General features: G+C 35.4%; 1 protein-coding gene across 3 annotated transcripts in view; it reads left to right on the top strand.

The window, feature by feature from the left end:
* Nucleotides 1-15600, top strand: part of LOC131064233 (rRNA (cytosine-C(5))-methyltransferase NOP2C) — a 185975-nt gene that overhangs the window by 33777 nt on the left and 136598 nt on the right. For 2 of the 3 annotated variants that reach the window (XM_057998335.2, XM_057998333.2), the window contains exons 4-6: nt 3963-4110; nt 10508-10645; nt 11566-11628. In XM_057998335.2, the coding sequence (XP_057854318.2) occupies nt 3963-4110; nt 10508-10645; nt 11566-11628 (349 nt within the window). The remainder of the gene's footprint in view (nt 1-3962; nt 4111-10507; nt 10646-11565; nt 11629-15600) is intronic. The other variant, XM_057998343.2, reaches the window with a different exon arrangement.

Below are 15600 nucleotides of genomic sequence, written 5' to 3'. Positions count from 1 at the left end.
ATGAACGGAAGATATGAAAGTAATTAACACATTGCATTAAAATGAAGAGAGAGGGTTTAGAGAGTACATTTCATCTAGTGCTATCATTTTGAACTTTATGATTTTATCAACATACCAGTGAGGAGGGAAAGTATCATCAGGGTGCTTTTCTGCCCAACCATGGACTTACTAGTCCCTCTGCTATATCCGACTGGATTGGCCCAACCCTTCGCAGGGATAACGGGAAGTGGAACTCATGCCATCTGAGACTTGGTGTTATAGGACCTACACAAGCTAGTTGGTCATACACTATGGGTAACTCCTAAATAGTATGATGCTCCTGACTAGAGGTGTATCTGGTACTAATGATCTGACGGTAGCTTGCATTAAGCAACACCACCTTGGCCAAGGTTTAAACACTGCAAGCACGAATAAACGTGCTGTCAATGATCACCACCCTTCTCGACATAGGTCTAGGGTCAATAGGTTCAACTGAAATCATTTAGGTACTATGACCATACAATTGTTTGACATACTTTGGTTATCAGCACTAATACTCTTAGAAGTTACTGTTTATCTCTTCTAATTCATGATTGCAAAGATTGTAATGATACAACTAATTCCCTAGAATGGGAAAGTAAGGGGCATAAGAGCCACCAGCTGCACATTCAACCCTTAAGTACGGAATATAACCACGCTTGACATGTCTTTGCTGTCCTGGCAACTTGAGGGTATTCTTTCCAATGGAGATGCTATCTGCATCGTGGTGCAGCTGTGCCCTTCTACTCACTACCTTCCTAGGCTAGGGTATTAGTTTATTTTATAATCTAGAGATGATAATCTCTATTAGTTAGGTCTTCTGATTCTGCTGTTATGATTTTATTTCAGACTTAGAAAGATCTGAGATAGCTCATTTAAGAGGAAAATTTTTCGTATTGCAAGTCTAAAGAACATGCACCCTTTCAAATCACTTTATGAGATATTTATCTTATTTTCATTTATTAGAAGTCAAAAGGATATTTTTTACATTTATGAGGGTTTGAAGGCCTGATCAAAGATATTTGAGGGTCATTTATTGAGTAATTAAGGGCTTTTATGGGAAGACATGGGGTGGCTTGACTTTTTCTCAAAACCCTTTCCCTTTCAGACTTGTTTTAGTCCCTGAAAGGTGGGTTTTTTGTGTTTGCTCGCACAAGAGGAGGTGGATTTTGTATTCGTTGACTGCTTTTGTAAAAGCATATATACTTCAAGACTTTATTATTTTCAGGAGTTCTTACCTTTTCCACTTCTGGGTATTGTAATTTTCTGAGTTCTTTGGCAGAAGTAAAGAGTTTTGTAACCCATTTTGGAGAGAAATACAGATTGGTGACACCTTTTTAGCAGTAATAATAGCTTGTGCCTTCTTGGTTTTTTTGTTACTGTGTGTCTTTTGTGTTATGCAGTTTTCTTGTGGTGGTGTTTTCCCCTTAAAAATTGCATTTCATGTTGATGCCTTATGCAGGAATACACATATTTTTGCAGGTCATAAGCTGTGTTTCAGTAATTATCAATCTTAGGTTGTGAAAAAAGAGTTTTTTTTTTCCTCTTAGGATTGTGATTATCCAGCCTTTTTACGAATCTTTGATGCAGAGATTACGAGCTATTGGGTTGTGTAGTAGAGTTATATTATTACTGTCATCACTCATACTGTGTGTCATTTTGTTTGTTTGAGTTTTTCAATATATCATCTGGTGCATCACCTGTTAGATTGTAGTTTCAGTTTATGTTTTCCTTCATCTTTTTTCTCAACAAAATCATTAGAACAGTTAAGTTTAATGATAGCTAGCTAAGAACCAGCTTTCTCTGGAGGCTCACTCCAAGTTTTAGGCAACTCACAGGCCTAGGAGTGTTCCCATGTGTCACAAGCCTGCTGAGTTGATAGCTTAGCAAATAGGGGTGCAAGGTTCAAGTGATAACAGGTACAAAGGCAATTGGAGGCATAATACAGGATCACACTGGTAAAATTATTAGCAGTTTCTGTCAAAATATAAGTCAAAACCAACAATGTTGTGGAAGCTTATGGGTAGCACAATGGTCTACTTGCTAAAAACTTCACTTTCTCCAGCTGTAGGTTGAAGAAGATTTTTCTAATTAAATATTAATGCTTTCTTATTAAATGCATGCAAATATCTAATCCAAGTAGGCCAACTAAGGTTTTTTAAAGACCTCTATATGATTCCTAACATGTCTCCCCCAATCCAAGAGTCAAATTCCACATAAATATGAAGAAATTAACCTTTATGATGTCACAAAATAACCTATCAACTCAAATCCAGGTTTGCACTTTTCCCTTTTAAACTTGAACATTTAAACATGTGTTCATGAATATAAATAATTTTACACTACTTGGACAACACTAAGACATAACATTTTAAAGCATAGGCCACATAGATGACATTTATAGGGTATTGGCAAGGGTTCTTGAGATCATACTTGACTCAAGTAATGTGGTGTCATTTGTTTTCAAATAGTCACGTCTCAATTACACATGAATGGAGCAAGATGTTGAGAAACAAATATCCATGTTACAACTCTCCTGAAGAAAAAGGTACCAAGTTAAGGGAAAACCTGAATACCTGCCCAAGGTTAGAAATGGACTTAAAATTCTCCATACTCAACTTTTATTGAATTTTTGCAACTTTGAGCACATGATCAAGACATGGTGGAATATATAGCACAACTCTTAAGCACAAATTGATCAATGGGGGCCTTTGAAAGAGATCTATGAACATGATCAAGACATGGTGGAATATATAGCACAACTCTTAAGCACAAATTGATCAATGGGGGCCTTTGAAAGAGATCTATTATCCGATATTAATGATGGGAATGACGCCAAAGCAACACAGGGACAGAAGACTTAGATAATTTTGTAGTGTTAGAACAGGTCCTAATAGTGACTATCAGGAAACTATCAATCTTTGGCCTTAAGGATAGTAATAAACTAAGGTACTTTGGATGGACGTCTTGTGACTAGTTATATGGTCATTGGGTGGAGTTTCAACTTTTGAAGACACGCACTGCTTTGGAACTCTTAACCAAATGTCTTAATTAATGGCTTATACTACTGTATCTTGCTTACCTTCGGTTTACTATCTTGTTGGTAACTTGGTATCTTTTCTATGTTTGGGTCTATCCTCTCTGAATGGATGTTTATACTCCTAGAAGTCTGGTTCAAATGATCTGTTTCTAGGGTGGTCGTAATTTTTATTAATATAATTCTTATCATTTATTAAAAAAAAGTGCTGTAGGAGGGTCTTTATGAAAGGTTTGGTTTCCTCTATAAATTTTCTTGTAAATACCCAAAAGACACTGCCATGCATTGTCGTTGAGTTGCCTTAGGTTATCGATTAGTTTTGTATCACATTGGGAGGATATACTACTTCTCATCTTATGTGTTTTATGCATTACCCAAAAGACACTGCCATGCATTGTCGTTGAGTTCCCTTGGTGATTGATTAGATTTGTATCACATTTGGAGCATATACTACCACTTCTCATCTTATGTGTATTTTATGCATCAAGAATCATATTCTATGGCATAGATAGCAATATTATGTTTATTTATGTATGTAGTATTTAAAATCTGTCCTTTATTGTTTTTCTTTGGCATTTTTAATTTCTGTTTGCTTTCACTCTCAGTTTCTGCAATATTTTGTTTATCTTTAATGCACTGCAATTAAAATGAACATTATAGCTACTGTAGCTTATTATTTGCAGTTGTGTTTGTTGGTTGGTATGGTGCCTACTTATAAACGAACAAGTTCTTCAGATTCTAGTAACCTCATGAACTTGTTTAGACCTCCAAGTAGCATCTTCTGCAGTGGAATATGACAATACAAGTTATTTGGTGTTGTTTTAAGTAGAGTTTTAAAAGAGCCATCTTAAGCTTTTGTTGCTAAATATGTTCAGTACCATGTTCCTCAATTTTTTCACTTTTACAGGTATTTGTTCCTGGTGTTCTGGCCTGTAGTGCACATGTTGAGAAGGGTGATACTGTGGCAGTTTCTGTTGCTGTAGAATGTCACGATCCTGTTGTTGGTTGGGCAGTTAATATTACACGTGGGACTATACTTTCAGGAGAAGAGGGAGGTATAACTTACGTTATTTCAAAACTGTTCAGAAGTAAATTCATGAAATGAAGTGCCTGAGTTTTTTATTATCTTATTTTGTTTGCCTTCTGAGCTATTTTTGGGGTGCTTTTTTGTTAGGAGAGTTCTTTGTTAACAGATGAAGCTAAAATATTTTTTGAAGGGTGCACTCAATGAAGGGTCTACATAGCCTGCCATTGTCCTTGAAGACTGTATCTGCTATCTCAAGAAGCATTTGTCAACATCTTTATTGTCTAGTAACTTTCAATTTCATGTGAATTATTGAGCTATATATATGGAAGTTAAAGAGATAAGTTACAGTAAGTTTATAAATTATTTGCAAGGTCTAGATAGACATATTTAGTTGTTGCAAGTGCAAGCAATTTTAATTCTTCTGCTTATGCAGTTTTATATGTTTTGTGGATTATGTACAAGCCCCTTCTTTCCATATTGAACAGTTTGCATATTTTATGTCACACTTTCTCCACCTTGGAACTTTCATGGCAGTTGATTTTCATAAGATGGGTAAAGATAGGATGAGCCAAACCATAATGGAGGGAAATAAGCTATAAAATCCCTCAATATAATGTCTATTGCTGGCATGATTAATATAAATATTGTTTATAATGAATCTTTGATGCAACTGAAGCATATTTTTGCTTCTTTTCTTTGTATAATTTCCATTACTTATATAATTGAGTAATGTTGTAGCATTCTTTGACCTTGATTGATGTCTTGAACCAATGGCTATTCAAGGAAAACTTACACTTAATGAGGATAGCAATTATCCTAGGCTTAACAAAATTTCTCTGAGAACAGCTAAAAGAAGACAAGAAGATAATATTTATAATGATGCAATTGATGTAACATTCTTTTATATGCTTTAATTCACAATGTGTGTTACAGGGTTTCTCCTTTTGATGAGTCAAATAAATCATAGCCTAAGATTTTATTTGTACTTCTTTTATCATACGTTGGTTTTGGTGGGCATAAGCAAAGTCTATAATCAATTTATATTGGCTAAAGTTTTGTGGTTTTGTTTCAACTGGTAGTTTGTCAAGAGGCTTTTATTTCTTGGGCAACACTAACTCTTTTGCACTGTTCCTTGTGAGATGTTTTTGTTTATGTTACTTTAGGAAACAAAGATTTACATCAATCTGACAGTCAACACAGAAAATCCCTTATAAGAAACCTGGAAAAACTTAACATTTGCAAATGTGCCCTATAGGGCAAGGAATGAGATGTACTTTAGATATCACTCACTATAGGACAATGACAAATGTGTATCTTCTAAGTGCAATAGAAAGCATTGTTCCACTTAATTGGTGAAATGTGAAAGGTGCTAACCATAAGGAGTCAAATTTTCTGTGCATTCCTTTTGGCTCATGTCTTTCAACCCAAAGTAGAACGAAATCACTAAAGTAATTTTGAATCCTCTAATGAGCCTTTCTATCAAAAATCTTTTTTACTCACTCCTGATAATGATTGACCCTATCTATGATTTTTGCTCTATCTTGTCAAAATTAGTTAAGTACATTATCCTTTTCATGATAGGATCTTTGAATTCACTATCTTCAACGACAATAGCTAGCTGTAATGCTGACATCTCCAAAGTAATTGGCAATGCTGCTTCTATTCCATGCATAATAATAAACGGTGATGTGCCAATGGCCATCTTGGGATTAATCTTGTCTGGCCACAAAGCATCATATAAATTATTAAATCAAGTACATTGATTGGTGTCAATTACTTTTCAAATGATTTTCACAATGTTCTTATTAGAAGAATCAACTTGCCCATTACCTTGAGGGTAATAATCTGATGAGTGAGATATGGTAATTCCACATTCAATTTTTTTTTAAAGATCTCTTTGGTAGAGAAACTTGAAGAGTTATTTGTGACAATTTTATGAGGCACTCCAAAGTGTGAAAGAATATTCTATTCTAGGAAATCACACGGTACCTTTGAAGTAGTTTGCTTAGTATGAATACCCTTAACTCTCTTTGTAAAATTATTTGTAGCAATAAGAATTTAAATGTCCTTTGCTAGAATTCAGGATGAGAGGCCTAATAAAATCCAACCCTGATTGTTGAAAAGGGGATTGAATGATAATTGGTTTGAGTGGAATGGCTGTCAGCTTAAGCTTTCCGACTAATTGCTGACAAACTCGACATTTTTGCACCCATTTTTGTGCATTATGAAACATTGTTGGCTATTAATATTGTGCCCTTAATATCTTAAAAGTTGTACTTCATGATGAAAAATGGCCACAACAGGCTTTATCTTTAAAACTCATGCTTACTAAGGCTTTATCTGTAAAACCCTCCAACAACTTGGATTATTGCCTCTTTACTCACACAACTCAAGAATGTATGATCAAGACTTCATTTGTACAACTAATATTTCTATAGTAAATACTTGAGAGCTCTCAAATTCAATACCTGTCTTTGTTGCTTATTCATATGACTTGGATAATCTTTGAACTTCAAGTAGTAGGCTATGTTTGTGTACCATTCATTTGTAGAATCAATAAACAACACAAAGGTTGCTCTTTGCTTATTGAATTAATAGTCTCTTCATTGTCTTTATTCCCATCTTCAGTTATAAGTTGACATAGTCCTCTCCTACATATCGACTTTGTAGGCCTGATTTTATGGTCATATTCTTGAACCTTCGCAAACTAGTTACCTAGTTTGGAACCCATCTCTTCTTGAGTGAATGATTTTCACCAACAAATTTGGCATTTAAATTGTAGTGGGAGAATTCAGATACAAAACCTGAAGTTCTTGATTGCTCTTACCACAATATAGGCATGTTTTTATTTCTATGAATATTAGATCTTATGATCCTCGAAATTGCTACTCATGGAAACATTAGGAGATTTATGTCTTCTTGCAATTTCTCTATAAGAAGAGTTGACATGGTATGCTTTGAAGCAGAACAATAGCGTATAAAATTCTTATCAAAATCTAGATATACCAACATTGGAGCTTTATTGATAGCTTCTTTGATTTTTATAAAAGCCTTTTTCTCTTCTTCAATCCATTTTAAAACTGCAGTCTTCTTTGTCATCTCTAATATGTGATTTGTGGGTTATGAAAATTAGGTATACACCTATGCATGAAACTGACTTTGCCAAAGGGAGAATTTACACAGGTTTTGCTTATTGGTAGAGAAAGTTATGGGTGACATCGACCATATTAGGGTCAATATTCATCCCTGCCTTAGAAAATATATGACCTAGTAACTTTCCTTCAGTTATTGCAAAAATGGACTTCTTTGGGTTCAAGGAAATACCTTGAAAACTGTAACTTTCAAATACACTCACTAGATGCTGAAAATGATCATTATGTCTCTTTGTGAAGACCATAAGATCATCCAAATACACCACAATTATTTTGTTCTTCAAGTCACCGAATGCGAAATTCATTGCTTGTTGAAAAGTAGCACCTATGTTGATAAGTCTAAATGTCATCTGTTAGTAAGCAAAAGTGCCTCATGGAGTATGAGTGCTTTTTGTATTGATCTTTAGCTGCAATTGCAATTTGATTATATCCAAAATTTCCATCAAGCAATGACAAGATCCATACTGGGAAGGGCATAATTATCCTTAAGTGAAGCTTGATTTATATTCTGGAAATCCATGCATATCCTGATTTCTCCATTCTTTTTGCCAACAAGAACTATGTTAAACACCTATGTAGAATGGTGTATAGGGAATACAATCCTTGTTGCTGATGTCTTTTCAATTTTTGTATAGACACTTTGTTCTGACCATTTCACACATCGCCCTATCACGAATGGGGACCACCTCTTTTGCTTTAGTTTTAGGTTTTAGTTAGGTTAGGCAGTAGTCTGACCCTTTAGACAAGATGAAGTTGAGTAGGTTTGCTCCTCAACACCTTGGCTATGAACGACATATGATGATCATTTAATTTGATCATTATCATCTGAGATGGAAACAATAGAAGCAGGCATAGGGATTATCATGAGATTGAAATCATTGATGCAATATGGAGACTTAGACTTTGAAAGAAGGCTTTAATAATGACTAAGGACCCTTTGAGTTGGTGCATGTCCGTTGATATTTCCTAGGTGTTTACATAATTCTTCATTTTTGTGAGCATGTTACTCTCAATCTTCTTTTAGAAAGACATCATCTTTAGGATTTTTATCTTGTGTTTCTCATTATGCCCCGGTAATCATGTAGCACACTTGGAAATGATATCTTGAAGTCCTCAAATTATTGACTTCTTTGAGTGATCCATCTCCCCTAGCTCTCCTTTGATGCCATTCATCCTAGCTCCTCTTCTGGAAACTGCTCCTAATTGCGATCATATCTTCAACTTGTGTTCCAGATATCCCCTCTTGTTGCTCCATTGGTGGTACAGACCTGGAAGGACAAGTAGCTTTATTATCTCAAGGGTTTTGAAGGCTAGTATTTCAAATACCCTTTTTATTTGACTTACAATTGAATTCATTTCACATTTCCCTTTTAAGCACACTTAGTGAGACTTCACCACTTTGCTGCCTCATTTTGGAAGGATCTCATTTTGATGGCAGTGTAACTCATGGACCCCCTTGGTTTGCATTCATACCCTTTTAGCATTTAGAATTTCAATTTGAGACTCCATTTGGTTGTTCATTGACTAGGTCATTGAACTTGATTTTAGCCTTACATGCTTTGACCTCTCAAATTGAAAAAGGCCACGGAACTTGAACCAATTGATTGCTCTTTGCTGTTGCATGAATTCTGTCCTAACCTCGGACTGTGGAAGACAAACAATAATTCTGGATCAAACTCGGAGTTAGGAGGAGTTTCAGGGTTAAGGACCAAACTCAGTACTAGGACAAGTTTTAGGATTAGTGCCTTATTCCTTTTTTGATTGCAAAATCCGAATTTAGGAGTAAACTCTGTGTTAGGAGAACTTTTGGGAATAGCGCGTATCAAGATTAAGGTCTATTTCTGATTTGTATGCCACCACCAAATTTGAGGGAGATAAACCTTCATTCAAGGCGTAGAATTCAGTGTTTGGAAGACCGAGTTTTGGATTGCATTTCTTGTTTGTGCTCATGAATTTCTTCCCAAAACTTTGATATTTCTCACAAACTCAGTTTGGGATTGCTCTAACATATGCTCAAATCTGTTTAGACATCACATGAAATGTCATGGATAATTTGCTGTTTTGAAACTCTCAGTTTGTGGGGGAGGCTGCAAATTCATTATATGGAGAACTTTAAGGTTCCTCATTACAAAACTTGAGGTATGGAAATCAGACAGAAACTCGGGACAAGGAAGACCTTTAGGATTAATGACTTAATCCTGGTTTTGATGCAAACACCGAATTTTGAGGTTGACCTGGCCAGGAATTCGGTGGTAGGAATTTTACTTGACTGCAGCCACCGAGTTTTGACATTGAAGGGGCATGTTTTGGCTTCAAATTTGGTACTAGGAATGATTTTGGGATTTAGGACTTAATCCTAATTTGAGTGTAAACACCGAATTTGAAAGGAAAACTTCAAAACTTATTACCAAGTCCAAGTCCGAATTGGTATTTGAGGGAGCATAGCATTTGTCCTCTGTTCATTCCATAATAAGTTGGGGTTTGACCTAGTTTTGAACTTAAATCTCTGATTCCTCCCTCACGCATACATTTCTTGTCTATGGTCCATTTTGAGGATTGATTCTCATCCCTACTCCTTGTGCCTTTATTCCCTAAGCCTTGAGTCAGGTTAAATTCTTGAGTTCCCTCTCACACCTCCTGAGATTGCATGATGCAATTTAATCTATCCTCTCTCTCATTCTAGCATCCTTTACAAGACAGAGCTGCTGCAAAACTCCAGCAAAGCAAGCAAAACGAAGGGCGTCCCAGTTGGAGATGGGGTGTGTGTGTGTGTAATACAACAGGACCATATCTTGTATTACTCTTTTATTTCTAAATTCTTGTTTTCATGTTACATAGCTGTTGATGAATCTCACTGAGTAGAATGCATGATATATTTGGAATACTCTATTATGCTGGGAAAATACTTTTTTGTTTATTGATTTTGTGCTTGATAGATAAGATAAACAATAGGGGAAGATGTAAGAGTAATTGTATAAATAGATGAGAGGGCAACCTAGATTGCAGCTGGAAAATCCCTGTGCTTTTGAGTTGTTTCACATTGTTATATTTTAAACGCTTTATAAGAGGCAATTTATTGAATATATTGGGGACTTGAGTAGTAAAATACAAATATAAACCATTCACAGCTATCAGTTCCTTAAGGGACTTGGGAGTCTGAATTTTGTGTCCTTCAGTCAGTACATTGTATTTCACTTGACTTCCATCAGCACCTCTTTGTTCCAGAATTTAGTTTGATCTCTTTAGCTGCTCATTTATTTCATTGTCGTACAGATGCTTACTATAGTGAAAGAAGTGGATTCTACATTGGAAAAGGAACAGCACTAATGTCAAGGACAGGAATTTTTCGAGAGACAAAAGGAATTGCAATTAAGATGGTGGATAAGATATATAGGCATCCTCCATTCCATGGTAATTTGTTTTGCTATAATTTTTTATGTTGGATGAATTCTACTACCGTGTATGTTAGCTTATGTGTGTTTCCTTTGGTTTTGATAAATTTCCCATTTTAGCAATTTTGCTTCTTTTGTGCTGTTTTTAGATATGGATGTAACTGTATTATTAATAGAATTTGAATTTGTTTTCGGCTTCTTCTTGGTTCTGTAACTCAAGAACATTATACAAGCTCAATGAAATATTCTTGTTTAAATTTCTTTTACATGTTTTGAGGGTTTTATTTTGGCATTCTGAGGATAGTTTATAGGAATATCACTTTAAAATGTAGTTTATAAGAATATCATTTTCAAACGATTTTGGAACATTTTCATACTTCAGTCAAGTTAATTGTATTTTGGTCACATTCTTTAATGGAATCAGACATAGCTAACATAAGCTGTGGGTTTTTCCTTTATCTCACAATCTTCCAATACCACTTATCAGGGCTATGCATTTCTATTGCTTTTATACCATAAAATGCTCCCAACTTTATTTTTAATATGTATAATGTTTAATAGATCAAATATCTGGAACTGGAGCTTCCTATTGGTAGATTGCCTAAATTCAGTAACAATATACAGTTGTCTTTCAGTTGGCTCCTATGAGCACAATTGAAAGGGAAGTTAGAAGGCTAATTGGTGTACTGCTAGACAGTTTTCATAATCATTTCATATATACACATACATATGTGTGTATATGTATGGATATACACCTGCCCACATACATACATACATATATATTGATGATTGTATCTGTGTGTGTAGATCATACTTGGGTCACATAATTCATTGGTTTGGTCATTGATCTTTGGTTTTATGTTTTAGGCTTATGCACTGCTTCTATTGTTGAGTTTCCTTTTCCTTCAATTTCTCTCTAAAATGTGGTTCAATGTTCAGGAGTGCTCAAGGGAGAAATATTTCTTCAAAATTTGCCAAGCATAATTGCTGCTCATGTTTTGGGTGAGTATGAAACCAATGGTTGGAATTTGTGCAATGTTGTAATAAACTGTGTATATAGGCATCTGTAGGTATTTGTACACCTTTGAAAAAATATGTATAAGCTTTTGAAGTTTTTTCTTGATATTCAGTACATTTATTTGGTGGTTTGATGTTAGTTCGTTTGTTTTGCAGGATAAGAAATAATTTTTTTATTGGTCTGTTAAAGATGGACTTTGTTAATACTATGTTCTTTGTTCATTTGATTGCATGCATATTAGTTCGATTCTTGCATTTGATGAGTTTTCAAGAAACAGCAAACACCTCAGCAAGCTTGCACCAAGTCATAGTGTGCATTTCTTGTTGCATGGTAAAAGAAGGAAATTATATTAATTTCCACAAATGACAGAACTAGGTCATAGGGACTTGTAAATGCAACAATTTAGTGATTACAATGAAGCCCACAAGTTAAGATTGCAAAGAAACTCTTAAACCATGAAACAGCTACATTGTGAGTAAAAAGTGTGAACCAAAAATGGGTAAACCCTAGAGAAACCAAATAAAACAAAGCTAATGGCCCAAGTATAATTACAATTTCAAAATAGATGCAAGAGGAATCCTCTTCAAAGGAACAAGGAATTTAAGGAGTTCAAAGCTGGGATTATAGTTGATTCTGTTTTGAACTTCTCAAGTTGATGGTAGACCACCTTTGAAATTGGCAGAGGGGAATAATCAAGAAAGACAACATACTTAAATATACTTGTAAGCAAAAAGTTGTGAAGAAAATAACTAATTATTTATTCTCAAATTGTGGTGCTAAAATTTTGGAGATAATAAATTTTACAATATCAATATATTAAACAATTTTCTCCAACTTTATCATTGGAGTATAATTTATTGTTTCTTAACCAGAGATCCAGGACTCACTTGGATTCGTTAGGACTCGGTGAGTCCCGAGTCGGGTGACCTTGGGTGAGTCCCAGGGGCCCGGACTCGGGCTTGTCTTAGTCCTGAGCGAGTCCAAGGACTTGCTGACCCGGCCTGGACCCGACAAGTCTCGATACCTGGACTCGGCTGGCATCCCACAGCAAAAAAAACATAAAAAAAACTTATAAGAAGTTCAATTCACTTGATTTTTTTTGACTTATATTGCCTCCTTAGCTCTAAAAGTGAACTCATCTCATTGTATTTTGAAAAATAGGAGAAGAGTGAGTTGTGAGGAAAAACAAGAGTGCATGGTAGGGCAACCAGCAAGGAGGAAGAGCAAAATTTATTCAACAAATCGCATTGGGGCAGCGTAATACTTACATTTGGCGCATCAAGAGCTTGTTAGAAAGGATTGGAAAGAAGTTGCATTTCATTTCAACCTTGTTCTAAGAGGTAAGATTGAATAATTTTGGCGTTTTATAAGCCAAGTTTACATTTTTTATTTTTAAAACATTTCTATTCATTTTCTTTCAAAGAAATCAGCAAACCCTACAATGTACATTGTAGGGTTTGCTGACATCTTTATGTTTTGAAAAAAACAAAAAAAAACAATCCACATTGTAGGGTTTGCTGATTTCTTTGAAAGAAAATGGATAAAAATTATTATATTGTTATTTTTTTAAAATCATTTCTATTAAATTGTATTTTTTGTATTAGTTTATAATTTAACAATGAACAAATGTTAATTTTTTTGTAATTGTGTCTTATTGCAGCAACCATCAACTTTTGAAAACCATATTTTTCACGATGTTTAGTTCTACTCCTCTTAGAACTTTCCTGGGTAGAAGAGATCCAGCTTGGAAACATACTGAATATTTTTCCGAGCAAAAAAGGTAGAGGCAAAATGTAAATATTGCAAAACAATCTTTCATGGAGGCATAAATAGATTGAAATACATGGCCATGATGCTGATCCTTGTGAGAAAGCAACTCTTGAGGCTATTCGGGAGTGCCAAGTGCAACTAGAGACATTTGAGGCTCAAAAAGAAATGAAGAAGAGGCAAAGGGACGAGTTGGTTAGCATTTGTTATGTTGGAGAGGCTTCTTCCATGCCAACATATCATCCTAGTACAAGTGCTACTGCTTCTACTAGTGCTAGTGCCAGTGGTAGTGGGAGTGTTAGCATTGGTCCTAGAGTTTGTAAATCTAGGATAGATTCATATTTTGAGCCACACAATAGTCTTGGTGCCCAATTGTTGCTTGAGAGCATGGGTTGGAACAAGAAGGTACATGATGCGCCTAGATTGTGCAATTGGGAGATTTTGGTACTATTGCACCATTCCATTCTTTGCAGCTATCCTTTTTATTTGATTGTTTTAACTTTTTAAGATTTACAATTTGTTTTGGCTAATGAATTTTCATTAGACATACCTATCATATTTAATTTATTTGTGATAGGTCTCCTTATTGGCTGAGCATGGTTGATGCCATCACTGTTTGTGGGGTGGGGTTCAAAGCCCCTTTTGATTCTGACTTAAGTGGCCCAATTTTGACAGATTCAGTGGCTGATGTAAAAAGTACATTAGAGGACCAGTGCGAGATATGGAGTAAGAAGGGTTGCACCATCATGACTGATGGTTGGACCGATAGGAGAAACAAGACGCTCTTGAATTTTCTTGTTTCTTTTGCAAGTGATTGGATAATTTGAATTTGATTTAGTGATGAGTATTTTTAATTTATGATTTATTGAATGATCATTGATTTTGCTTTGTTTTCAAATTTTAGGTAGCACCATGTTCTTGAAGTCCATTTATGCTTCTGCACATTCAAAAAATGCCACTTTCCTATGTGAGGCTATAGAGGAGGTCATACATGAGGTGAGGAGAATGTAGTACAAGTGGTCACCGATAATGCAACAACTTATGTTGCTGCAGGTAAACTTTTGATGGAGAGGCACCCATCTATATTTTGGTCTCCATGTGCTTCACATTGCATTGACCTCATGTTGGAGGATATTGGCAAGATTCCATGGATTAGGAGATGTGTAGAGAAGGCAAAAAATATTTGCAAATTTGTATACAATCATTCATGGGTTCTTTACCTAATGAGGCAATACACTGGGCAAAAGGAGTCCTAGAATCACTAGATTTGCCACCAATTTCATCACATTGCAATCCTTGATTCGGTGTAAGGTAGCTTTGAGGTGTATGTTTGTTGTTGAGGAGTGGAGTTCCTCATCCTATGCTACGACTGCTGCAGGGATTGATGTGGCAGATTGCATTTTTGATGAGCTAGGCTTTTGGGCCTCTTTTGCTTAGATTGTAAAGGTAAAATTTTTATATATTCTACATTATGTTTTAATTTTAATTCATATTTTTCTTTTATTTGCTTATTTTCATTCACACTTAAGTTAACTGATATTAGATAATCTTTCACAATATTTGCATTTCATTGAGCCCTTGGTTGTTCTCCTACGAGTTGCTGATGGGGAGAAGCTCGCATTGGGCTACATATACGAGGGCATGGATAGGACGAAGGAGGCCATTAATTCCGTCTGTGGAGGAGATGAGAGTAAGTATTGTCCCATTTGGGATATCATTGATAGGAGATGGCAAGTCCAGCTTCACAAGCCCCTCCATGTAGCCGCTTATTACCTCAATCCGACATTCCGTTTCCACCACGATTTCAAGGCGGATGAGGAGGTTCTTAGTGGGCTCTACTTAGTGATAGAGCGAATGTCGCCTAGTCATAGTAGCACTACATGATGGTATGATGAAAGAATAAGTATCCGGTAGAATACTGAGAGGGGGGGGGGGTGAATCAATATATTGAAAAACTGGTACAAAGTTCCCAAATTCAAACTTAGTCAAACAAAGTAAACATATCTCAGTCAAGATCAATATTCATAAGAATGCTTGACATCAACCGGTTTAACTGTTATGACAACTTTAACAGTAAACAACTTCAATCTTGTAAACATCAACAATGCTTAATCATAACTCAACATATTCATCTCTCAATGCTTCTACATAACATGCCTTATCAGAAATTAACCACATCAACAAATAAG

The sequence above is a fragment of the Cryptomeria japonica genome, chromosome 1 (genome assembly GCF_030272615.1).
Source record: "Cryptomeria japonica chromosome 1, Sugi_1.0, whole genome shotgun sequence".
Lineage (NCBI taxonomy): Eukaryota > Viridiplantae > Streptophyta > Pinopsida > Cupressales > Cupressaceae > Cryptomeria > Cryptomeria japonica.
The sequence above is the reverse complement of the archived record's forward strand: the minus strand, read 5'-3'. Positions and strand labels throughout refer to the sequence as shown.